The 25,804-nt window shown below is 43.3% G+C and overlaps 1 protein-coding gene across 1 annotated transcript in view; it reads left to right on the top strand.

The window, feature by feature from the left end:
* The window catches only part of LOC137435685 (zinc finger protein ZFPM1-like), a 170,473-nt gene that overhangs the window by 94,450 nt on the left and 50,219 nt on the right, over positions 1–25,804 (top strand). The window contains exons 2-3 of the mRNA XM_078785136.1: positions 12,432–12,605; positions 13,846–13,923. Of these exons, the coding sequence (XP_078641262.1) occupies positions 12,432–12,605; positions 13,846–13,923 (252 nt within the window). The remainder of the gene's footprint in view (positions 1–12,431; positions 12,606–13,845; positions 13,924–25,804) is intronic.

Genomic DNA, 25,804 nt, shown 5'->3' on the forward strand with positions numbered 1-25,804 from the left:
TTCTATGACTTTAAACTGTGAAATAGAAATGACAATAATGTCCGTAAATGAAAATTTACGTAAATACCATGGACGCGTCCATTAAAAAAAAAACCTTAATCGATATCTAACATTTGAAAATTGTAATTTATATAACTGTAAACTGTGAAATAAAAGTCTCAATGAAAACCTGTGTAAAAACAGTAAATGCATCCGTAAAATAAAGAAATAAATAAACCTAAATTGGTATCTCGCAGCTGGTCGGTGATGCTTGCCTACAATCAAAAAGCTTCTATTTATTATGTGTCTTCATACGGTATGTTATTGCTTACACAATGTGTAGGCATACCACTGCAGTATTAAAATAAAGACACCTTGTGATATTTAAGGTTCAAAAACACCCAGAGTTGGCAGGAGGACAGCGCACTTTGTGATACAACATCATGCCTGGGAAACATCAATCTGGCGGTTTATAGTCAAATCTGGAATCAAAGATAACGCAAAGGTAAGTTCGCTATACCTCTGCATGAACCTGTCACGACTCTCTACAGATAGTTTAAACCTGGGGTTCTTAACCTGGGGTATCCATACCCCTTGGGGGTATGGGGACCAAAATCTGGGGGTATGGGACTCGTAAGTTTGTTTTTAGTTTGTTTTGTTTCTTTGTTAACAAGCAAACAAATAAATAGGGATAAAATCCTAATGATTTTCTTTCCTGTTCTGTTCCTAATTATCCATATGTAAAACTAAGCTATTGAGATATTTTGAAGTCACACTGGAATCTAATGGGACTGGTAATCATGCACGGATCCCCGAACTTGGCCCATTTTCTGGGTAATAAGTTACCAATTTTCATCCAAAAAAATAGGCAATTAAAGTAAAAACACCCCTCATAATGCACCACAGAGCACCTAGAAATCAAAAAATATATAGGGGGACATGGCCCCAGTCCCCCCTAGCTATGCGGAGCTTTGGTGCGCCTTGGTCAGTCAACAGTCTGGCAAAGGGGGTATGGGGACATCGTGGGCAATCCGTTGGGGGTCTTGACAGGGAAAAAGGTTAAGAACCCCCTGGTTTAAACAGTATACCAAATCAGGTAGTGGTGCAAGTAATGTTTTGTAATTACCAAACTGATGTTTTATGATCTCCCTTTTTTGGTCGTTCATAAATGTGTCCATATGTTAATAAATTGATGAATAGCAGCCTCGGCGTATTTATCACCACTTAACACCGAATGCCCTAAACTTACGCATAACTGAAGTTTTCATCACTCTCATTCCACACAAAAACCTTTTTACTATGGCACGCCTCTCTCATTATGGCACACCCCTTTCATCATGGCACGCCCCTTTCATCATGGCACGCCCCTTTCACCATGGCATGCCCCTTTCACCATGGCACGCCCCTTTCACGATGGCACGCCCCTTTCACCATGGTACGCCCCTTTCACCATGGCATGCCCCTTTCACCATGGCACGCCCCTTTCACCGTGGCACGCCCCTTTCACCGTGGCACGGCCCTTTCACCATGGCACGCCCCTTTCACCATGGCACGCCCCTTTCACCATGGCACGCCCCTTTCACCATGGCACGCCCCTTTCACCATGGCACGCCCCTTTCACCATGGCACGGCCCTTTCACCATGGCACGCCCCTTTCACCGTGGCACGCCCCTTTCACCGTGGCACGCCTCTTTCACCGTGGCACGCCCCTTTCACCTTGGCACGCCCCTTTCACCATGGCACGCCCCTTTCACCATGGCACGGCCCTTTCACCATGGCACGGCCCTTTCACCATGGCACGGCCCGTTCACCATGGCACGGCCCTTTCACCATGGCACGGCCCTTTCAACATGGCACGGCCCTTTCACCATGGCACGGCCCTTTCACCATGGCATGCCCCTTTCACCATGGCATGGCTCTTTCACCATGGCACGGCCCTTTCACCATGGCACGCCCCTTTCACCATGGCACGCCCCTTTCACCATGGCACGCCCCTTTCACCATGGCACGCCCCTTTCACCATGGCACGGCCCTTTCACCATGGCACGGCCCGTTCACCAAAGCACGGCCCTTTCACCATGGCACGGCCCTTTCAACATGGCACGGCCCTTTCACCATGGCATGCCCCTTTCACCATGGCACGCCCCTTTCACCATGGCACGGCCCTTTCACCATGGCACGGCCCTTTCACCATGGCACGCCCCTTTCACCATGGCACGCCCCTTTCACCATGGCACGCCCCTTTCACCATGGCACGCCCCTTTCATCATGGCACGCCCCTTTCACCATGGCACGCCCCTTTCACCATGGCACGGCCCTTTCACCATGGCACGGCCCTTTCACCATGGCACGGCCCGTTCACCATGGCACGGCCCTTTCACCATGGCACGGCCCTTTCAACATGGCACGGCCCTTTCACCATGGCACGGCCCTTTCACCATGGCATGCCCCTTTCACCATGGCAGGGCCCTTTCACCATGGCACGGCCCTTTCACCATGGCACACCTCTTCATTTTGGGCACTCCTTTCATTAAGGACCACGATGTCCCCCCTTTGGCCATTACATGCACCTTTGGCCATAGCCCACCCCATTGGCCATGGGTGCACACATCCCTCGCACTATTCACAGCAATCAGAGCACCCCGAGTAGCTCGCAGCACACTGAGCATCCCTGGCACCCTGCACATCCTGCAGCACCCTAAGCATTCCACAGCACCCAAGCATTCTACGGCACCCCGAGCATTCTGCAGCCTCCTGAGTATCCATGACATCCTGCAGCATCCCGCAGCATCCTGAGCATCCCTGGCATCCCTCACAACCTGCAACAACCCGCAGCACCCGAGCATTCCACAGCATCCCGAACATCCCTGGCATCCCGCAGCACCCCGAGCATTCCACAGCACTCAACGCATCCCACAGCACCCATGGCAACCCACAGCACCCCAAGCATTCCACAGCACCCAGAGCATCCCTGGCAGCCCGCACATCCTGCGGCATCCCACAGCACCCATGGCATCCCGCAGCACCCTGAGCATCCCTGGCATCCCGCACATCCCTGGCATCCCGCAGCACCCGAGCATTCTACAGCACCCCGAGCATCCCGCAGCATCCTGAGCATCCCTGGCATCCCTCACAACCTGCAACAACTCGCAGCACCCGAGCATTCCACAGCATCCCGAACATCCCTGGCATCCCGCAGCACCCCAAGCATTCTACAGCACCCAAGCATTCCACAGCACCCCGAGCATTCTGCAGCCTCCTGAGTATCCATGACATCCTGCAGCATCCCGCAGCATCCTGAGCATCCCTGGCATCCCTCACAACCTGCAACAACCCGCAGCACCCGAGCATTCCACAGCATCCCGAACATCCCTGGCATCCCGCAGCACCCCGAGCATTCCACAGCACTCAACGCATCCCACAGCACCCATGGCAACCCACAGCACCCCAAGCATTCCACAGCACCCAGAGCATCCCTGGCAGCCCGCACATCCTGCGGCATCCCACAGCACCCATGGCATCCCGCAGCACCCTGAGCATCCCTGGCATCCCGCAGCACCCGAGCATTCCACAGCACTCCGAACATCCCTGGCATTCCACAGCACTCCGAACATCCCGCAGCACCCGAGCATTCCACAGCACTCCCACCATCCTGTACAATTTCCCCCATTGCAACTCAGCACTCAGTTGAATCTAAGTGTGCTGAGGGAAGTGTACACTTTGAGCATGATTAGGCTTTGCCTTGTCATGCCAGATGGGCCATTTTGACCAAAGTTCACTTCTTCCTCACGTGATAAGTTGCACATTTGGTCTCCTTACTTTGCCTCACAAACGCTTAAATCTGCGCCCTCTTAAATAATCCTCTTTGTCTGCAGATAAGAATCCACAAGGACACACAAAGTAGTTTTTGTTTGGAGACCTTGGGCCTTGACATGTCCAGCTCGTGTGACCTGCCATCGCAGGCCGGGCATGCAGACAAGATGGCAACACGTCGTGCGCGCCATGCCAGCGGCTTGGGGGATGCTCGGGAAAACGACGTGTAAGATCCCCACTAAGTGATAGGAACACGAAGAAGTGTTACAGCTGAAACGTTGTAATGGCAGGGCCTGTTTAAATCATTAAGGTTTTCTCACAGATAACGTCACCTCAGAAATTGCCTCCTTTGTCACCTGACATTATGTAACTTTGTCGTTTTTGAACCACGAGTGCCGTGAGCTGATGTTCAACGTGTATCCCCTATGAAAGTATCCCTTTATTTTATGATCAAATGCCACAATTGTGTTGGGATGGGTTCCTTTGAGGCCACATGGGGACTGCGTGTCCTCGTGATGGAATTGCATGGGGCACGCGTGAGACGAAATGACATTCCTTGAAATATTGTGGCAGCTCCTTGAGAGGGCAAAGTGAATGTACAGGAGGATTATGTGATCCTCCTGAATGATTACATAAGAGATCTAGAACAGTACTCGGCAGAGAGCCCATACCTCCGACAGGGCCACATCTCAAAGAATCACTTTAAAAAATATATAAAATTCTCGTATCCGGAACCGGATCTTCACCGAAATCTAATCGATTCATTATTGGTGTTGGCTTAGCGGTTAGGGTGCCGGCTTGGGATCCTCGGATCTAGGGTTCGAATCCCGGTCGATCGCTGAATTCACACCAGGGGGGTTGACTCAGCCTGTCATCCTTCTGAGGTCGGCAAATTGAGTACCAGTTCACTGCTAATTCCCTGTGTGTCGCAAGAAGCGACTAACAGGGTTGGCGGCAGGAAGAGCATCCGGCCATAAAACATTGCTTCAAAAAGGGGACCACGGTGCCCGAAAAAGGGCATCCCCTGCTCTGCGGGGACAAAATGGCCTCTAAAGGTGGTTCTTATTGTCACGCACCCAACCTGTCCACCAGGTTTCGTCCGAATCCGTCCATACCTTTTGGAGATATCCTGCTCACAGGCAGAGAAACAGACAGCCGAACAGAGAGACAGACGGACGGGGGTGAAAACACAATGCATAAGGTGTGCATGATATAGATTGTCTGACTCCGACACGATGCTATTTGTCTGTTCCTGTATGAGACGTCATAGCAATTTCATGAAGTCTTCTTAAGATCTTGTACAAAGTAAAAATATAAAATAAAATTGCTTCGTGTCCGAGGCACGAGCAATTCATGTTCTCCTTTTGTTCATGTTTTCTACCTTTTGTGGAACGTCATTCCAGAGAGGCTTCAGGCCTTCCATTTCCTCCAGGGCTTCAGGTCGGCAATGCACCACCCACATCCCTACCCATGATCTTTACTACCTCCATCTTTACTACTTCTCGGTCTCATTCCTTCGTCCCTCTATTCTTTCGTCTACGGAACTGACTCTGTCTCTGTTGTCTTCGACCCCTCACACTCCAGTTGGTCTTCCTGGTCCCCTTTATCCCTCAGTTGATCTGTGACCCTGCTGCCTTATGTTATTTTAGCCTCCATGAGCATAGATTTCTGTGTTTGAATTTTTTTTTTTTTTAGAAGATTAGAAGATCTCAGCATTATGGTACCTAATGAGTTGCCCATTGGGTGGAACCTGACGTGTTGCCCATCAGGCAGCACTTCATGATACACGCATTTGAATGCACTGTGAGTACTTACGAGAAGTATCGATCGTTTGTAAAATTTATCTCATGGTATATAATGGCAGGTCATCGATATATTCCCATGTGTGACGTCTCATTGGAAACTCGTTTTATTTAATCAAGGTACATTTTTATTTAATTAAGGGACATTTCTATTGAACTAAGGGACATTTTTATTTAAAAAAAAAAAAATTTTCGTATACTGAATCGAGGCTCGTGAAAGAGCTAAATTGAGGGACATTTTATTTTAATTAAGGGACATTTTAATTTAATGAAGCGACATTTTTATTTAATTAAGGGACATTTCTATTTAATTAAGGGACATTTTTATTTAATTGAGGGACATTTTATTTTAATTAAGGGACATTTTTATTTAATGAAGTGACATTTTAATTTAATTAAGGGACATTTTTATTTAATGAAGCGACATTTTTATTTAATTAAGGGACATTTATATTTAATGAAGGGACATTTTTATTTAATTAAGGGACATTTTTATTTAATTAAGGGACATTTTAATTTAATTGAGGGACATTTTATTTTAATTAAGGGACATTTTTATTTAATGAAGTGACATTTTTATTTAATTAAGGGACATTTTTATTTAATTGAGGGACATTTTAATTTAATTAAGGGACATTTTTATTTAATGAAGCGACATTTTTATTTAATTAAGGGACATTTATATTTAATGAAGGGACATTTTAATTTAATTAAGGGACATTTTTATTTAATGAAGCGACATTTTTATTTAATTAAGGGACATTTTTATTTAATGAAGCGACATTTTTATTTAATTAAGGGACATTTATATTTAATGAAGCGACATTTTAATTTAATTAAGGGACATTTATATTTAATGAAGGGACGTTTTAATTTTATTAAAGGACATTTTTATTTAATGAAGCGACATTTTAATTTAATTAAGGGACATTTTCATTTAATGAAGCGACATTTTTATTTAATCAGGGGACGTTTTTATTTAATGAAGCGACATTTGTATTTAATCAGGGGACATTTTTATTTAATGAAGGGACATTTATATTTAATCAGGGGACATTTTTATTTAATTAATGGTGTCTCTTCCTTATTCCTTTGTTGATAAGTTAGCCAACTTCTTCTTTACTTCCTCTCCTTTGTCTTCTAAATGTTCTTCTGTACTTCTTCCCAAATCCGAATGGTGTCTTCCTTCATTGCAATCGATTTTATCCTTCAATTGAGACCAAAATACTCACTCTGATATAACTCTTTTGGGAGTAAATGGTTTTGTTTTTTTTTGTATACAGGATCGAGGCTCGTCAAAGAGCTAACATTTATCACACAAAAAAAATCAAACAGACGCACAAAATATATAATAAGGGTAGCGGTAGACAAGATGGGGAGAGAAGGAGAAGCACAAACACAACATTTGAGAGCAGGGACATCGGGAGATCTGTGAGGGGAGAGGGCTTGGGGAGAGGAGGCGTGGGAAGGGGGGGAGGGGTGCGAGAAGTATAAAACACAAGGACACTGCAAAGACTTCCAGGAAAGAAGTTGGTATTTCAAAAAAGTGGATCTGGGGTGAAATTATGCGGGGGTAGAAAAGATCAAGGTTTTGGATGGGGGAAGATAAGAGATGGTGGTGAACAGCTATTTTAAAGACCTGGAGGGAGGAGTGGGATTGAAGAGAGTGAAGGAGTTTGTTCCAGAGGCGGGAGAAAAGAGGAATGAAGGAGTGAAGGTGAGCAGAGAGTCTTGATTTTGGCTGTTTAACCAAAAGAGGATTGCAGGCAGATCTTGTGCGACCTGTAGGAATATTTGGGGGACAGAGCCCAGAGAGAGCTGGGGGAGCAAGGCCGGAGAAGAGTTGGTAGAAGACAGAAAGACCACCAACCTGCCTGTGGTGAGTAAGTGAAAGGCCCTTGGAGTTAGCTTCATCGTGGGAGAATCCAATGATTCTGAAAGCTTTGGTTTCAACAGCATGAAGCCGAGCTAGGTGTGAGGCAGGAGCACTGGTCCAGAGGGGAGAACAGTATTCCATTGAGTTGTGGATGAAAGCCTTGTAGGTGATGAGGAGCGCAGGTGTGCCAAGGAAGGACTTCGCACGACGGAGAATGCCCAGTCGGCGACTGGCTTTGGAGACCAGATTGGAAATGTGGTTTTCCCAGGAAAGATCATGGCAGATAGTGAGACCCAAAAGCTTGAGTGACAGAACTTCTTGGAGAGGATTGTTCAGAAAGTGGATGGGAGGGTTGTCCAGTCGGTCTTTTCAGAGAGACATAGTAAGAGTGTGAGATTTGTCAGGATTGAAAGACATGTTCTTACTTGTTTGACCAGTCTGTGATTTTGTCCAGGTCTGCAGAGAGTGAGGAGGCTGCAGACTGCTGATCTGAGGTATGAGGAATGGAGCAGCAGAGAGTGGAATCATTAGCAAAGACATAGAGAGGATTTTCCAGAGAGTCGGAGAGATCATTGATGAAGACCAGAAATAGCACAGGGCCCAGAACAATTCCTTGGGGAATTCCAGCCTGAACAGGAAGGGGAGATGAGAGAAACTCATTCAGCGCCACACGACTAGATTACGACTAGAGAGGAAGTCCGCAAGCCATGCGTGGAGATTTCCATGGATACCATAGGAGGAGAGTTTGGTGAGCAGAGCGGGGTGCCAGACCGTATCGAAGGAACGTGATATCTCAAGGGAGACAGCTCTAATTTCCTGTTTGGCATTGAGGACCTCCATCCATTGTTGAGACAGCAGAAGCAGCATGTCCAGAGTAGAGTGACCTGGTCTGAAACCAAATTGATGGTCAGAGATCAAGCCATTAGAGAAGAGGAAAGATTTGATATCCGAAGCAATGATGGATTCCATGACTTCGCTGATAATTGGGAGAAGGCTGATTGGTCTGTTGTTGCAAGGATCTGTTTTTGCACCTTTTTGTGCAAAGCGGTGATGTTGGCTGATTTTCAAGCTGATGGCAGATGACCTTGAGCAAAAGAGAGGGTGAAGAGAACAGAGAGAGGGAGTGAAAGAGCGGAAGAACAGGATTTTAGGACCCGTGGGCTGATGCCGTCAGGTCCAGTTGCAGAATCAGAGTCGAGGGTTGACAGAAACCTCTCCACCTTGTCAGGAGAAAAGGACACAGAGTCCAGGAGCAGCTGGGTACGACTGGGTACGGTGGTACATAGAGGGATGGGTTTGGGACACAAGATTTAGAGGCAAACACAGAGTTGAGGCATTCAGCTTTCTCACGAGCGGAGTCAGCTGTGTAGCCGTTTGAGGTAAGGGAGGGGATGGAGGGGGAACAAACACCAGAAACAGATTTGACCAGACGCCACCAGGATTTGGAAGAGGGAGACAGGTTTGAGAATTTGTCTGAAAATGTTAAGCTTTATTTTATTTTCGCACTCGATGAGTTCAATTTTCTCAGGTAAAGGCAAAATATGGAAAAACCTTACCTTGGTTTAAATTATTTTTGACTTATTTGGTGTAATCTTTATTGATTAATAATATAAATAATATTCCTAATAACAATTATTGTTATTATTATTATTATTATTATTATTATTATCAGGATATCCAAAAGGTATACACATTCACCTTGGAGTTGTCTCACCTGGGTTTGAATCCCGACCCAGCCATAAACTGTCATCTTGGTGTTTCATCAATGTGTGCGCATTCCATCAGAAGGATGTTAAACCAAAGGACCCATCTACCAGCACTGGTCTTTGGAGGACGTTAAACATCACATGGTGTCTTCGTAAAGAGTATGCGAGTTATTTCCAGAATCCTGAACAAATCACAAATTATTGTCCATGTCCCTTCAGTCGAATGTCAGGCCTGGCCAGCCAGTTCGTGAAATACTTGGGCCAAAACATACTCCAGCTGACCCCACAAGAAGGAAATAATTGGGGCCGATGTTGTTGTTGTTGTAGTGGTAGTGGTATCTCATTCCCCAATGTATAATAAAGTACTTTGTACATGGTGTCCATTAAAAGTGATGGCAATAATAAGTGATCAATTTCTTTTGATGTTACTCGTTTAGAGGCAAGGCAGAACTTTTACGCAAACATACTGGATCATACGTGCACGCCTAAGAGATGTCTTCTTCTTCATTCGTATGCAGCACAAGGTTGCACGGTGGCATCAATAGCCTAGGGCATGGCTTGGCCGCTTATGTAATGCCCTCTACTGGTCATGGCAGGAATTTGTAATTTGTTGAGTGTGCTGGCGATGGCTCGCCTACTCTTCGCGAAGGACAGTGGGGTGTTTAACGTACACCAGCGAATGCCAGCAGACGAGACTCCAGTTTAACATCCATCCGAGGGATGGCACACACACTGACCGGTGAGTCACCGCATGACAGATTACAGGTGGGTCGTGATTGAAACCCAGGATAGACATGTTAGAGGCGAGTGTGAGTACCTCTAGAGTCTTGGCCATCCTGTCAGCCCTTGAGAGATGTCGATCCTTCAATATGAAGTCCATTGCAAGAGAAACTTCTAAATTGTTTTGAAATAAAATCTTTTGAGCATGCAATTAGCTTTTCCAAAGCACTTTGCTGGAGACAAATGTTGTATGTTATAGAAACGCAGTTGTTCGCTTTCACTTTGGGCCGATTTCCTGTCGTTTCTTCTAATGAGCCAAGCAGTGGCTCTAATCCAGCACCGAGTTAATTATTTTGACGCAGTATGCTCTGGGTAACCTCCAGCCAGCCATGCGGGGAAGCAGCGGGGCGATGAGGTGACAGACTAACAGCCAAGTCGGAATCATTTTGCTTTTCTGGATTTTAATTGCGTTTGTGCTTTCTTTGTTGGCAGATGTCATGATAATGCATGAACATTGCGCTTTTCCCCCCAAAAAGATGGACCCCGCACCGCGTGGTCCGCCACGTGGGGGACATTCTTGCTCGACACAATGGCAATAAAACTTTGCCCTCTCGTGGGTTTTCGCTAAATTAATGTTTGTTATCGTAAATTAAGGTTTCCACCCGAACGGTTCTCATTTTCGGTACGATACTGTACAAAACAACTCTGATATTGGCAGCGTTGCTCGGCCCCTTCGCATGATCCCGTTGTGTCCACGGAATGACGTAGGAGAACATGTATGACTCGTACGTGTAGTCGCTCTCTCTACTCACGCCATTTTCGGTATGTTGGGGTCTGCGCCTCCGAGAACATGTATTGTTTGGTCAAGTCTTTCACAAACCGGCTGGCAAGACCTGACGGTCGACTGGGCTAGGTGATGTGGGCAGGAATATGTAATTTGTTGAGGGTTCTGGTAGTAACCCCCTCACTCTTCCTTTGGGAAAGACACCATGGTGTCTTTAACATCCAACAGCTAATGCTGTCAGATGTGAAACCTGGCTTCACGTCCATCCGGTAGGGATGGCTCACCACTCACCTTGCAGAGCAACGTCCTGCTTGAGAAGCACCAATCCGACCATTTATAGTCCGCTCGAGAATGAAACTCAGACTACATAGCTCAAAGGCAAGTGTTAGGGTTAGGGTTAGTAAATCAGGGTTAGGTTCCCTTCCTTTACCAGATAAAATAGAAATAAAACACGATCAACAGTCTAAAAACGACGTAGCCGGGCTTGGATCTGCTGATTGGAGGATCTACTGTCCTGTCATGTGACCAGATCGTCAGCTCTGATTGTTAGACGTTTGTGAGGGGCATACCTACACTGGGCTAGGCTGTAAAAATATGGCGGCCGAACCATGTAACCGATGACGTCATGATTTTTTTTTTCTTTACCAATTCATCCCTAGGTTATGCTCAAGAAATTTCATACTGATCGGATCAAACACTACTTGTCAATTTATGACGTCATAATGAAGGCACCTATGACATCATTATTTATATATGTTATTCCTCATGGGCAGTACTTTACAATGTGCCACTTTTAATTTTTTTCCCCATGGAGTGGTTTCAGAGATATGGAGGAGCAATGTTTTTCGGGGTTTCCAAGATGGCGCCAGTACCACGTGACCTATGACGTCAAATTGTCATTTAAAAATTATACAGGAGGCGCTCCTACAGTGAGAATTACGTGCCAATCGGACCAACGGTTGCAGAGAAAACTAATTTTAAAGGAAGTAAACATGCAAAATGCCAGCAGAAGGGACATACGTACATACGGACAGACAGACGCTGTTCCAGACGTCATTTCCGGTTAGTTTCAAGTTTTGGCACTGATGATGTCATGAACCACAGACACTTCTCCAGAGGCGCCTTTACATTGGTTAACTTTCCAATTATAATCATCCAATATTTGATCAAAATAGATCAAGTGCTTTAACAATAAATTGGTTCACAATCTCACATGATATTCATTACGCGATGTCTTGTAGGGTGCATGACCAGGAGCACGCATCATTTGTAGGTGTCATCACCTGTCACAGGATCTTTGTTCTGGACGCATCTTCTGTAGATGTCATCATGACTTTCCTAGGGGCAGAGACCGGGTTGTGGAGATGGGGTGTTCGGTACTAGCTCTGCTTGAGGTCTCTATGTGGATATGAGGTCCTATATGATCATGGCTTGCTGTTCCTTTATGATTATTGACAATCATAATCGTTGGGTTACCTTATTCGTGCCAGTGGCCTACTCCTTCAGGTGTTTGGCTTTGCTTTGATAAAAACTGAAGATGATCTTCACAAACACCTTGCAGCAGGATAGTCCTGGAGGTGACTTTAGAAGAGAAGATGTGATCTCCACAGGGCTGAGGACCAATGAGACAGGATCTGTCTTTCCTTGAAGGAAAGCCAATGGGAATTTCAATGAATGACATTTTTGTTTAATTCTTGTGCCTCGCGACAATTTCAACTTCCTGCATGGTGAATGTCTTTTTTTATTTGCAGACGCAGTCGTACCTGGATGTTTCGAAGCAAAGGGAGCTCCGACGAGCACACCCGAAGCCAGCGAGAGCGCGGGGAGCGACAACGCCACTGGTGTAGCCTTGTCTGAAGTCAGTGGCTCAGACGGAGGCTGTTCAGAGGATGAGGACCATTGGAGCAAGATCGGCAGACCTGCTGGTGAGGAATTCCACCTGTGGACATGTCAGGAAGTGCTGACCCATATCAGGCGGAAATACATTTAAAGTTGGGACGCTAGACCCGTTTCACATTCACTGGAGATGTATATCCAGCCAACATCTTGAGGATGTGTCACATGGTTCGACTTAACTTCGGCTGAAGCCCTTTGACACATCTCCTTTCAATTGGGTGGGGGTTTTTTTGTATACAAGGTCGAGGCTCGTGTAAGAGCTAACATTGATCACAAAAAAGACAAACTGACACATAAAACATATGATAAAGCGAGCGGGAGAAAAATATGGAGAGCAGGGACATCGGGAGATCTGTGGGAGGGAGAGGGCTTGGGGAGAGGAGGCATGGGAAGGGTGGGGGGTGGGGGGAGGTTAAAAAAAACACATGGACACTGCTAGGACTTCCAGGAAAGAAGTCGGTATTTCAAAAAAGTGGATCTGGGGTGAATTAACGGGGGTAGAAAAGATCAAGGTTTTGGATGGGGGAAGATAAGAGATGGTGGTGAACAACTGTTTTAAAGACCTGGAGGTTAATCTATTAAATGGAATATACAGCACAACTACCATACTACACTGATGTTATAGAAACCATTATTGCTCTCCTGTTCAAACTCTGCCTCTCATTAGGAAGAAAAGCTGCAGTCATGATGATAAAAGCAAGCTTCAGCTGGCCAAGGAGAAACCACATGGTCAATATAGTCTGCCCTTATCAGGTTTTGTCAACACGTGGCCTACGTCACCTCCCAACTGAGGCTGATATTGCCCAATAACGATATGTGAAGCTCTTCTGGTTTCAATGGTGTCTGACATCCAATGCTTTTATTGGCCACGGCCATTAGGTGTCCTATCAGCAGTGGGTAACTGCCACTCGAGCGGCAACCGTGGGTAACGCCGGGTGTCAAGCACCACTAATGTCAGGAAGAGTTCACATATCTGGTCTCGAAACTTTATTCCCATGCCTCATAAGTTAGTTAATCGTACGATTGAATTAATTGATTGTAATTAAATACTTGATTTAATTAATTTGATCAATGTATTAGCCCACCCTATTACTGCCATCCGTGCTTAAAAAAGCCCAAATGTCCTATTTATGGGCCGAGTACTGATGTCACGATGGGATGTGGAATAGAGATGTAGGACTTGAGACAACGGAAAAAATTATTCGGTGGAATTTGCAACTGGTACTCTGAGTGATGTATCTTGTTCTTCTTTGTGTTCGGCAATGGCAGGAGGTGAAACGAACGGAGAACTGGAGTTGGATGTGAACAAGAGGCCTAAACTAGGCCGAGAGTCGTGGACAGGACCAGGTGAGGCCTTGGGTTCTGCAGCTTAGGAGTTAGTGGGGTTTACCTGTGCTAGAACGGGACAATGTGTCTCACACACGCCTCACTTTTAGATGATCAAAGTGCCGAAAGACAAACCGAATGAAGGCCAAAGCAAACAAATGCGCAGACATGGACATGGCACGGAGGGTGGGAATTTGGCACTTTTTCTAGGAAGGGTGTGGTGACTGGGATGTGGTGTCAGGAAAGCACATGTCTGCGTTTATCTTGCCTGAATTTCCAGCCATAGGGCTGCTGTGCTTTCCCATTCCTCACTTTTATCCCATTCGTGTCATTGCATTCCTCATTCTGTTTAAATTGAACACATGGACAACGTACACAACACAATTAGATAGTTGTGTGTGTGTGTGTGTGTGTGTGTGTGTGTGTGTGTGTGTGTGTGTGTGTGTGTGTGTGTGTGTGTTTTGGTTTGATGTGTGGATGCGTACTTTCATCACTTGTATTGACACACCAATTGAAACAATGTTGTACTTTGTTACCTCCGCAACCGAAAGTGGACGGAGGTCATGTATTCACCCCTGTCTGTTTGTCTGTCTGTCTGGTTGTGACCACGATATCTCATAAAGTTGTGGACGGACTCGGATGAAACTTGGTGGCAGGTTGGGTGTGTGACACGGAACAATTGATTTGGTTTTGGTGAACATCCGGATCTGGATACTATAATTATTTAAGTGTTTTTTTACCATTCAGAGATAGGGCCAAAACGATACTTCCAAAACGATATTCGATATCAAGAAACGATTCAAAACAGTTCAAAACAAATGATATCGATCCAAAACGATACTTCCAAAACGATATTCGATATCAAGAAACGATTCAAAACGGTTCAAAACAATTCAAAACAAATTACATCGATCCAAAACAATACTTCCAAAACGATATTCGACATCAAGAAACGATTCCAAACGGTTCAAAACAAATGATGTCGGATCCAAAACAATACTTCCAAAACGATATTCGATATCAAGAAACGATTCAAAATGGTTCAAAACAAATGATATCGATCCAAAACGATACTTTCAAAACGATATTCGATATCAAGAAACAATTCAAAATGGTTCAAAACAAATGATATCGATCCAAAACGATACTTCCAAAACGATATTCGATATCAACAAACGATTCAAAACGGTTCAAAACAATTCAAAACAAATTATATCGATCCAAAACGATATTCAATATCAAAAAACGATTCAAAACAATTCAAAACAAATTATATCGATCCAAAACGATACTTCCAAAACGATATTCGACATCAAAAAGCAACTCAAAACGGTTCAAAACAGTTCAAAATAAATGATATCGATCCAAAACGTTATTCAATATCAAAACACGATTCAAAACAATTCAAAATAAATGATACCGATCCAAAACGATATTTCCAAAACGATATTCATTATCAAAAAACGAATCAAAACAATTCAAAACAAATATCGATCCAAAACGATACTTCCAAAACGATATTCTATATCAAAAAACGATTCAAAACAATTCAAAACAAATTATATCGATCCAAAACGATACTTCCAAAACGATATTCGATATCAAAAAGCGATTCAAAACGGTTCAAAACAATTAAAAACAAATTATATCGATCCAAAACGATACTTCCAAAACGATATTCAATATCAAAAAACGGTTCAAAACAATTCAAAACAAATGATATCGATCCAAAACAATACTTCCAAAATGATATTCGATATCAAGAAACGATTCAAAATGGTTCAAAACAATTCAAAATAAATGATACCGATCCAAAACGATATTTCCAAAACGATATTCATTATCAAAAAACGAATCAAAACAATTCAAAACAAATGATGTCGATCCAAAACGATACTTACAAAACGATATTTGATATCAAAAAACGATTCAAAACGGTTCAAAACAATTCAAAACAAATTATATCGATCCAAAACGATACTTCCAAAACGATATTCGATATCAAAAAGCGATTCAAAACGGTTCAAACAATTCAAAACAAATTATATCGATCCAAAACGATACTTCCAAAACGATATTCGATATCAAAAAACGGTTCAAAACAATTCAAAACAAATGATATCGATCCAAAACGATACTTACAAAACGATATTCTATATCAAAAAATGATTCAAAACAATTCAAAACAAATTATATCGATCCAAAACGATACTTCCAAAACGATATTTGATATCAAAAAACGATTCAAAACGGTTCAAAACAATTCAAAACAAATTATATCGATCCAAAACGATACTTACAAAACGATATTCGATATCAAGAAACGATTCAAAACGGTTAAAAACAAATGATATCGATCCAAAACGATATTTCCAAAACGATATTCGATATCAAAAAACGATTCAAAACAAATTATATCGATCCAAAACGATACTTACAAAACGATATTCGATATCAAGAAACGATTCAAAACGGTTAAAAACAAATGATATCGATCCAAAACGATACTTCCAAAACGATATTCGATATCAAAAAGCGATTCAAAACGGTTCAAAACAATTAAAAACAAATTATATCGATCCAAAACGATACTTCCAAAACGATATTCAATATCAAAAAACGGTTCAAAACAATTCAAAACAAATGATATCGATCCAAAACAATACTTCCAAAATGATATTCGATATCAAGAAACGATTCAAAATGGTTCAAAACAATTCAAAATAAATGATACCGATCCAAAACGATATTTCCAAAACGATATTCATTATCAAAAAACGAATCAAAACAATTCAAAACAAATGATGTCGATCCAAAACGATACTTACAAAACGATATTCTATATCAAAAAATGATTCAAAACAATTCAAAACAAATTATATCGATCCAAAACGATACTTCCAAAACGATATTTGATATCAAAAAACGATTCAAAACGGTTCAAAACAATTCAAAACAAATTATATCGATCCAAAACGATACTTCCAAAACGATATTCGATATCAAAAAGCGATTCAAAACGGTTCAAACAATTCAAAACAAATTATATCGATCCAAAACGATACTTCCAAAACGATATTCGATATCAAAAAACGGTTCAAAACAATTCAAAACAAATGATATCGATCCAAAACAATACTTCCAAAACGATATTCGATATCAAGAACCGATTCAAAACGGTTCAAAACAATTCAAAACAAATGATATCGATCCAAAACGATACTTCCAAAACGATATTCGATATCAAGAAACGATTCAAAACGGTTAAAAACAAATGATATCGATCCAAAACGATATTTCCAAAACGATATTCGATATCAAAAAACGATTCAAAACAAATTATATCGATCCAAAACGATACTTCCAAAACGATATTCGATATCAAGAAACGATTCAAAACGGTTAAAAACAAATGATATCGATCCAAAACGATATTTCCAAAACGATAATCGATATCAAAAAACGATTCAAAACAAATTATATCGATCCAAAACGATATTTCCAAAAGTTGTGGATGACTTGTGACAAAAGTAGGTGGATGAGATGGTTCGGTGACAAGAACAAGCCGATTTGGTTTTGGTTTTCAGGTTCAGATCCAGATCTGACCTCTGACCTATCAGTGGATACAAAACGTAAACGGTTCTGCCTGGTGGAGGTATGCGCTCTACCGAGTGAGTGCCGTTCTAGTTACCATTGTCATTCGTAACACACAATCGTTAGGAAAATTTGTGTTGTGTCATCCACACATTGTATAGATCCAAGTTTGAGTGGTAATTATGCGTTTCATCCACTTCATTTGATCTTAAAGGAAGTTTTTCTTTTTTTTTGGCACTACAAGTTTAAGTTTAATATGCAGTTAGCTTATTCATGTAAGGGTAAAATATGCTTCTTGATTATACTTGATACCTCATTCACACTACATCAACCAATCTCATAAAGGAACACTCAATGATGTCGGTGTCGTATCACACATTTATACAGTATTGCCCCACGCATGGTAAATGTTGCTCTTTACCGGCCACAATTATCCCACCTTGTGGGGTCGGCCGGGGGAAGCTTGGCCCATGTTTTTCATGAACCGGCCTGGCCAGGCCTGACGTTCACCTAGTTAGGGCAGGAATTTGGAATTTGGCCATGGTGCCGGCGTTACTCGCCTCTTTGCGAAGGATGACTCCCAGTTTAACGTCCATCCGAGGGACGGCACACACATTGATGAATCACCCTGCCTGTGAAACATCAATCTGACAGTTTATAGCAGGGTCGGGATTCAAACCCAACCTGGACACTTTAGAGGCGATTGTGCGTACCTCTAGGCCATCCTGTCAGCTCTCACATTGTGTTTATGCATTTCTAATTTCTTCCATTTCTCGCGTCTCTGTCCATCTTCTGGTGTGTTTGATTGACCCGCTCAGTAAAAAGGTCTTCTCCATGGGTCACAGCACTTGCACAGCATGGCCTATGTCAACCACCATTCATTCCAAATGCCCTGCCTACATAAACGCAATGTGGGATAAACGCATTGTCTTAGTTACATTGCTGTCATGGTTACGCCGTGTCCAGCTGTAGCAGCTCGGTAAACGTACTGATTGTTAACGCCCTCTAGAAGAGAACGTTGCTTAGTGCAAACGAGGTATCAAAGTTGTTATAAAGTGTAAGCTTCATATATTATAAAGACTGGAGATATGTGACATCATCCTGCGGGTTCATTATTTTGGTGTAGGCCGGCTTACACGACTGCATCGTGGTGATGTTTTGTTCTTTGCATTTCGAAATTGCAAAATAGGACACAACTCTGTAGTAACGTGTAGAATATTCTGGAAGCTTCTGGATATGGAGAAGCATAATCTATGTGGAGAGATGTTCAACTCCATAATCTTAATATTGAGCAATATTATTACCTCTGCCACCAAAGGTGGATGGAGGTTATGTTTTCACCCCTGTCTGTTTGTTTGTCTCTCTGTCTGTGAACAAGATAATATCTCAAAAGGTTGTGGACGGGTTCGGACGAAATTTTGCAGAGAGGTAGTGTATGTGACAAGGATGGAATGATTAGATTTTGCTGAAGATCCGGATTCGGATCCGGCTACTAGAATTTTAAAGTGATTCTTCACCATTGGGAGATAGGGCCAAAAACGATACATAGCAGGATATCTCAAAAAGTTATGGACGGATTTGGACAAAACTTGGTGGACCAGTTGGTTGTGTGACCAGAACGAATCGATTCGATTTTGGTGAAGATCTGAATATGGATTCAGATACGATAATTATTTAATTTTTAAGTGATTCTTCACTATTGAGAGATCGGGCAAAAGCGATAAATAACATGATATTAAAAAACGTTATGGATGATTTATGACTAAACTTGGTGAATGAGTTTGTTAGGTGACACAAAGAAGCCGAATAGATTTTGCTTCAGGTCCGAATCCAGATCCGGCCTATCATTGGGATACAAAACAAACTGTGCCTGGCGGAGGTATGCGCTCTTCCGAGTGCCGTTCTAGTTGTTACCTGTGGCTTCCTCATAACATGCAGATGCTTAAAAGTTGGCAATAGTTGTATGTGCCTCATTCTGGCCAAGGGATTGATGATGTCAAGGAAAAATTATTTTCCAGAAGTATGGTTGGTATGGTGCAATGCCAATGGTGCAATGATCTTTTGCATTTAAAGCAACTCTGCCCCGTCCCATCTGTGGCGTTTGATCCCATCTGTAGCCTAAAACGTCTTTAGACATCTACCCAGCATTTAGTCCTGTTGGTGGTGGCATTTAGAGTTGGTGGATGCTCGGATGACAAGTGTGGCACCAAATATTCGAACAAGTAGTCAGAAGAATCAGTCATACCTAGGGGGTGTTGTTTTTTGACCTCATTATCCATGGAGTCTCTCTGCACACCCCAAGATGGCTAGCTCGGCTAATCTGACTGCCTATCGCCGTCGCCATCGGCTCCGCGGCTTGCAGGGCTATATGCAGTAACGTTACTGCTGCCCTGTTACGGAGAGGCAGATAATGATGTTCGAGAAAACACTCATGTCTGTGGCCAAGGAAATGGAGATACCTTTATAATCTACCTGCATTGCCTTTTACGTGACAAAGAGATGACTGATTTTCTGGACTTTTCTGTTATTGACAATCTTTGTAAAGAGATTGTGAGATCGCTTGGCTGTTGAATCATCCATACTTATCGTGGATAAAACATTTGTTATTTAGGTTTTGTTTAAAATTAGCTTCGACACAGCCTTAGAAACCGTTCTGGGTACTTGCACCTCTGCGCGACTTTAATAAGACGTTATCTTGTATCAAAATGGACTACAGGCATGTGCTGATGAGGATTGTAGTGGAATGTTGTTAGATAGTCATAATGTCGCACAATTGCTGCAAAGCGGTCTGCATGATTACTAATACTGCTACTACTCATTTGCTGGCCAGTTATTTCCACTTTCCTGTGAGGTCAGCCGGGAGAAGTCTTTGATTCAAGTCTTTCACGAACTTTGGCCGGTGAAGGATACTCCCCCACGTGAAAATTGCGGTAACACTCCGCGTTTCATTCGGACCGGTACGTACGAGACCGGGACTGTCAACAATTAAATACAAGTGGTTGTGGTTCAAATGTGAAACTCTCTAAAGGCCCATTTTTTATCTATCATGTCATTCCCTCAAGAACATGACTCACTGGGCTGGGTTTCAACGTCCAACGAGATAACGACGCAAGGCATATGGTAAATATGGCCAAACGATATCGTGATGGGATATGCAGGCCAAAAAAGGAAAGCATTCAAAACCATCATTTGGCCTAAACAAAGTCATGATGTGAAGATTGAGGCTATTTCGGCGTCGCAAATTCTCTATGTAAATATGTATTGTGTAGCGCCGCCTCCAGGTGGGAGAGGGTATTACAAGTCCCACCCTTTACTGTACAGTGTTCCCATCCCTATGTTTTCCAGTTCAGTGTGGTGTTTTGAATTGTATGCAGTAGGCATGTTTTTACTTCATGCACGTAACCCAGGTTATTTGTTTTTTTTCCCCGGAGCAATTGAGGCATCTGTCAGTTGCCTATACACTGCCCAAATAAAGGTATGTGTCAGAAGAACGTGTTACCATGCTTGGAGGAAGATTACCTGCAGGGCGAGTACTCTGCTAGTCATGGTAATCAAACAGGATTAATGTTTCGTTTTTGTTTTCCACATTGGCTGCTGGACCCGAGGAGAGGTGGTAAAAAGTAGATAGGCCCCCAACCTGCCTGCGATGTGACAGCAATGGGTCTTGTGATCCATTCTCATTGCTGGAGATTCCATTAATTTTGAGAGCTTTGGATTCCACAGAATCCAGAAGAGAGAGATGTCATGCTGGGGCACTAGCAGAGAGCAGTACTCCATTGAGCGACAGACCAAGACCATAGAGGGTGGGAGTAGTTTTGATTTTTCAAGGAATGACCTGGTGCGATGGAGTATAGAAGCGTTATTGTCTTTTATTCCTGCCTGGCAAAAAGAAAAGGGTTTGCTCAGACATTTGATATTCGTGGCAAACATTTTGTAAGTCAATTGTTCAAAACTCCCGAGCTGCTCAATTCAAGTGACTTTCAGGTCATCTCATCTCGATTCTAAAAAAGAGATTAACTTATAAAATGGGTCGTAGGATGTCTGGATGTCTGTCCGTCTGGTCATACATCCATCCGCCATTTTTGCTACTCTTCTCTTATCATCCTGCTGATTGTTCTGAAACTTGGCACTTGAATACAAGACGGTATCCCACACAATCGTTTGGGCTTGAATTTTTCGATTTTGGATCATGAGTCTTTGGGGGGGGGGTGGGGGGGGGGGAGGGGGATAACCTCCAAAATTTGGATCCCTACTCATCCTTTATTTACCAACTGATTTCTCTGAAACCCGATACAGCCCTTCTATTCGATGGTCTGCAGGATCATTCAGTCAAGGACTTTTCAATTTCCGATCAGTGGGGCTTCCCCCAAATCAGCAGAAGTCTGAACTACATTCTCAAGAGATGACCATCAACCCACTCGGGGGGCTTTTTTTCAAGTTTAAATGCGGCTTTGTTATTCTCCTAAATATCATATTAAATCGTTTGTTCACTTTTATCGCGTGTATTTATTAAATCTGTAGTCAAAGCAAGATTATTTTTTAATCCTTTTTATCGTAAAGTAAAAGCAAGATTTTAAAACTGAGGAACTTCCAAATAAAGTATTATATTGGAAATGATTCCAGAAGGCCAAGCGATACACACGGGCAAGTTATCAATTGCGAACGCATGATGAGAACCTTGACTTTTCGTAAAAATCTCTGTGCAATCTATTTTTACAAAAATAATAAGTAAAGCAAACAGTTTGTACCTATAATGAACTTTTCTTATACATGATCCCTTTCTTTACTTTATGTAGTTGTAATGCTCCCCCCCACCCCCCTCATTCCCCCCCACTCACCCAGACAACTCCCCATCATCTGGCCAAGTTGGCTTGTTTGCTGTTTGACCTTCTCTGTCCCTATAGTAGCCCAAATAGCCTCAATCTTCACATCATGACTTTGTTTAGGCCAACTGATGGTTTTGAATGCTTTCCTTTTTTGGCCTGCATATCCCATCACGATATCGTTTGGCCATATTTACCATATGCCTTGCGTCGTTATCTCGTTGGAAGATGAAACCCAGCCCAGTGAGTCATGTTCTTGAGGGAATGACATGATAGATAAAAAATGGACCTTGAGAGAGTTTCACATTTGAACCACAACCACTTGTATTTAATTGCTGACAGTCCCGGTCTCATACATACCGGTCCAAATGAAACGCGGAGTGTTACCGCAATTTTCACGTGGGGGAGTATCCTTCACCTTCACCGGCCAACGTAGGCCTACTACTTGCAACCAGGAATCGTGTCACTGCTTGCTTCTACCCTTATAATCGTTATACTGATGTGGTAATTTCTGATTGGTTGTTTAACGACGAATCACAGTGTAAACCATCAACATTTGAAGGTATTCCATTGTAGTACATTTTCACATAAGGGGCATTCTTGTACCATTTACAGTCACGTGAAAAAGTAAGTACACCCCATGTAAAGTTTTGACTTTTTCAACATATTTCAACATACAGCTATTTGATCTTCATTTCAACAATATTGAAAGATAAAGGTGATATAATATAACAAATATCATGAAACATTTACATTTTGTAGTCCATTGTATAATTTAAATAAACATAAATACAAATTTCGCATGTGGAAAAAGTAAGTACACCCCTACATTTATCACTACTTCAAACACCTAAAATTAGAATCAGATGCACCAGCTCAGGTGCAAATGATTAGAACATAATTAGAGAGTATCTTGGAGGAACCTGTCTTATTTAACCCTCAAACATTTAGTTTGGTTTGCTCTTCTTTTTTTTTCTTTCTTTTTTTTTCTTTTTGTATCCAGAATCGAGGCTCGTGAAAGAGCTAACATTTATCACACAAACAAATCAAACAGACAAACAAAATATATAAAAAGAGGGAGCGGTGGACAAGATGGGGAGAGATGGGGAAGCACACAAACACAACATTTGAGAGCAGGGACATCGGGAGATGTGTGGGAGGGAGAGGGTTTGGGGGAGGAGGCGTGGGAAGGTGGGTGGGTGGAAGAAGTATGAAACACAAGGACACTAAGGAATTCCAGGAAAGAAGTTGGTATTTCAAAAAAGTGGATTTGGGGTGAAATTAGCAGGGGCAGAAAAGATCAAGGTTTTGGATGGGGGAAGATAAGAGATGGTGGTGAACAGCTGTTTTAAAGACCTGGAGGGAGGAGTGGGATTGAAGAGAGTGAGGGAGTTTGTTCCAGATGCGGGAGAAAAGAGGAATGAAGGAGTGAAGGTGAGCAGAGACTCTTGATTTTGGCAGTTTAACCATAAGAGGGTTGCAGGCAGATCTTGTGCGACCTGCAGGAATATTTGGGGGACAGAGCCCAGAGAGAGCTGGGGGGGGCAAGGCCGGAGAGGAGTCGGTAGAAGACGGAAAGACCACCAACCTGCCTGCGGTGAGTGAGTGAAAGGCCCTCGGAGTTAGCTTCATCGCGGGAGATTCCAATGATTCTGAACTGTTTGGTTTCAACAGCGTGAAGACGAGCGAGGTGTGAGGCAGGAGCACCAGCCCAGAGGGGAGAGCAGTATTCCATTGAGCTGCGGATGAAAGCCTTGTATGTGGTGAGGAGCTCAGGTGCGTCAAGGAAGGACTTCGCACAACGGAGGACCCTAACCCTAACCTAACCCTAACCCGACCCTAACCCTTTGTTGTTGAAGTGTGCGCCGTCACCATGCCTAGATCAAAAGAGCTCTCTGAGGCCTTCAGAAAGAAGGTTATAGATGCCTACGAGTCTGGGAAGGGATTTAAAAAGATCTCCAAACAATTTGAAATCAATCATTCGACTATCCAGAAGATCATCTACAAGTGGAGAAGATTCCAAACAACTGCCAACTTGTTCAGGCCAGGCTGCCCCAGCAAGTTCAGCCCGAGAGCAGACCGCAAGATGCTGAAAGAAGTCTCTAAGAACCCCAAAATGTCATCACGGGACCTACAGGTAGCTCTTGCCACTGTTGATGTCAAAGTGCACGAGTCTACCATTAGAAAGAGGCTGCAAAAATTTGATCTCCATGGGAGGTGTGCCAGGAGGAAACCTTTGCTGTCCAGAAAGAACATCAGGGCAAGATGAAAGTTTGCCAATGAACACCGAGGCAAAGACCAGCACTTCTGGAACAATGTGCTCTGGACAGATGAGTCAAAGTTAGAGCTATTTGGCCGCAGTACCAGAAGACATGTTTGGCGAAAACAAAAGACAGCATTTGACCACAAGAACCTGATACCAACTGTAAAGCATGGTGGTGGAAATATTATGGTTTGGGGCAGCTTTGCTGCATCAGGGCCTGGGCAGCTCACCATCATAGAATCCACTATGAATTCTTCACTGTACCAGAGGGTGCTTGAGGATAATGTGAGGCCATCTGTCGGAAATTTGAAACTCAACCGAAGGTGGACCTTGCAACATGACAATGACCCTAAACATACCAGTAAATCCACCAAGGAATTATTTATTTATTATTATTTATTTTTTTCGTATACAAGATCGAGGCTCGTGAAAGAGCGAACATTAATCACACAGAAAGACAAACCGACAAATAAAACATATAACATCGGGAGCGGTAGACAAGATGGGGAGAGAGGGGGAAGGACACGAACACAACATTTGAGAGCAGGGACCGAGAGACATGGAGACATCGAGAGATCTGTGAGAGGGAGAGGGCTTTGGGGGGGGGGGGAGGGCATGGGAAGGGGCGGGGTCGGAGAGGTATAAAACATATGGACACTGCCTTCGCACGACGGAGGATGCCCAGTCGGGGACTGGCTTTGGAGGCCAGCTTGGAAATGTGGTTTTCCCAAGAAAGATCATGGCAGATAGTAAGACCCAAAAGCTTGAGCGACAGAACTTCTTGGAGAGGATTGTTGAGAAAGTAGATGGGAGGGTTGTCCAGTCGATCTTTTCGGAGGGACATAGTAAGAGTGTGAGATTTGTCAGGATTGAAAGACATGTTCCACTTGTTTGACCAGTCTGTGATTTTGTCCAAGTCTTCAGAGAGTGAGGAGGCTGCAGACTGCCGATCTTAGGGAAGAGGAATGGAGCGGCAGAGAGTGGAGTCATCAGCAAAGAGATAGAGAGGATTTTCCAGAGAGTCGGAGAGATCATTGATAAAGACCAGAAAAAGCACAGGGCCCAGAACACTGCCTTGGGGAACTCCAGCCTGAACAGGAAGGGAAGATGAGAGAAATCCATTCAGGGCCACACGTTGACTATGACCAGAGAGGAAGTCCGCAAGCCATGCATGGAGATTTCCATGGATACCATAGGAGGAGAGTTTGGTGAGCAGAGCTAG

The sequence above is a fragment of the Myxine glutinosa genome, chromosome 9 (genome assembly GCF_964187855.1).
Source record: "Myxine glutinosa chromosome 9, kmMyxGlut1.1, whole genome shotgun sequence".
NCBI classification, from domain to species: Eukaryota; Metazoa; Chordata; class Myxini; order Myxiniformes; family Myxinidae; genus Myxine; species Myxine glutinosa.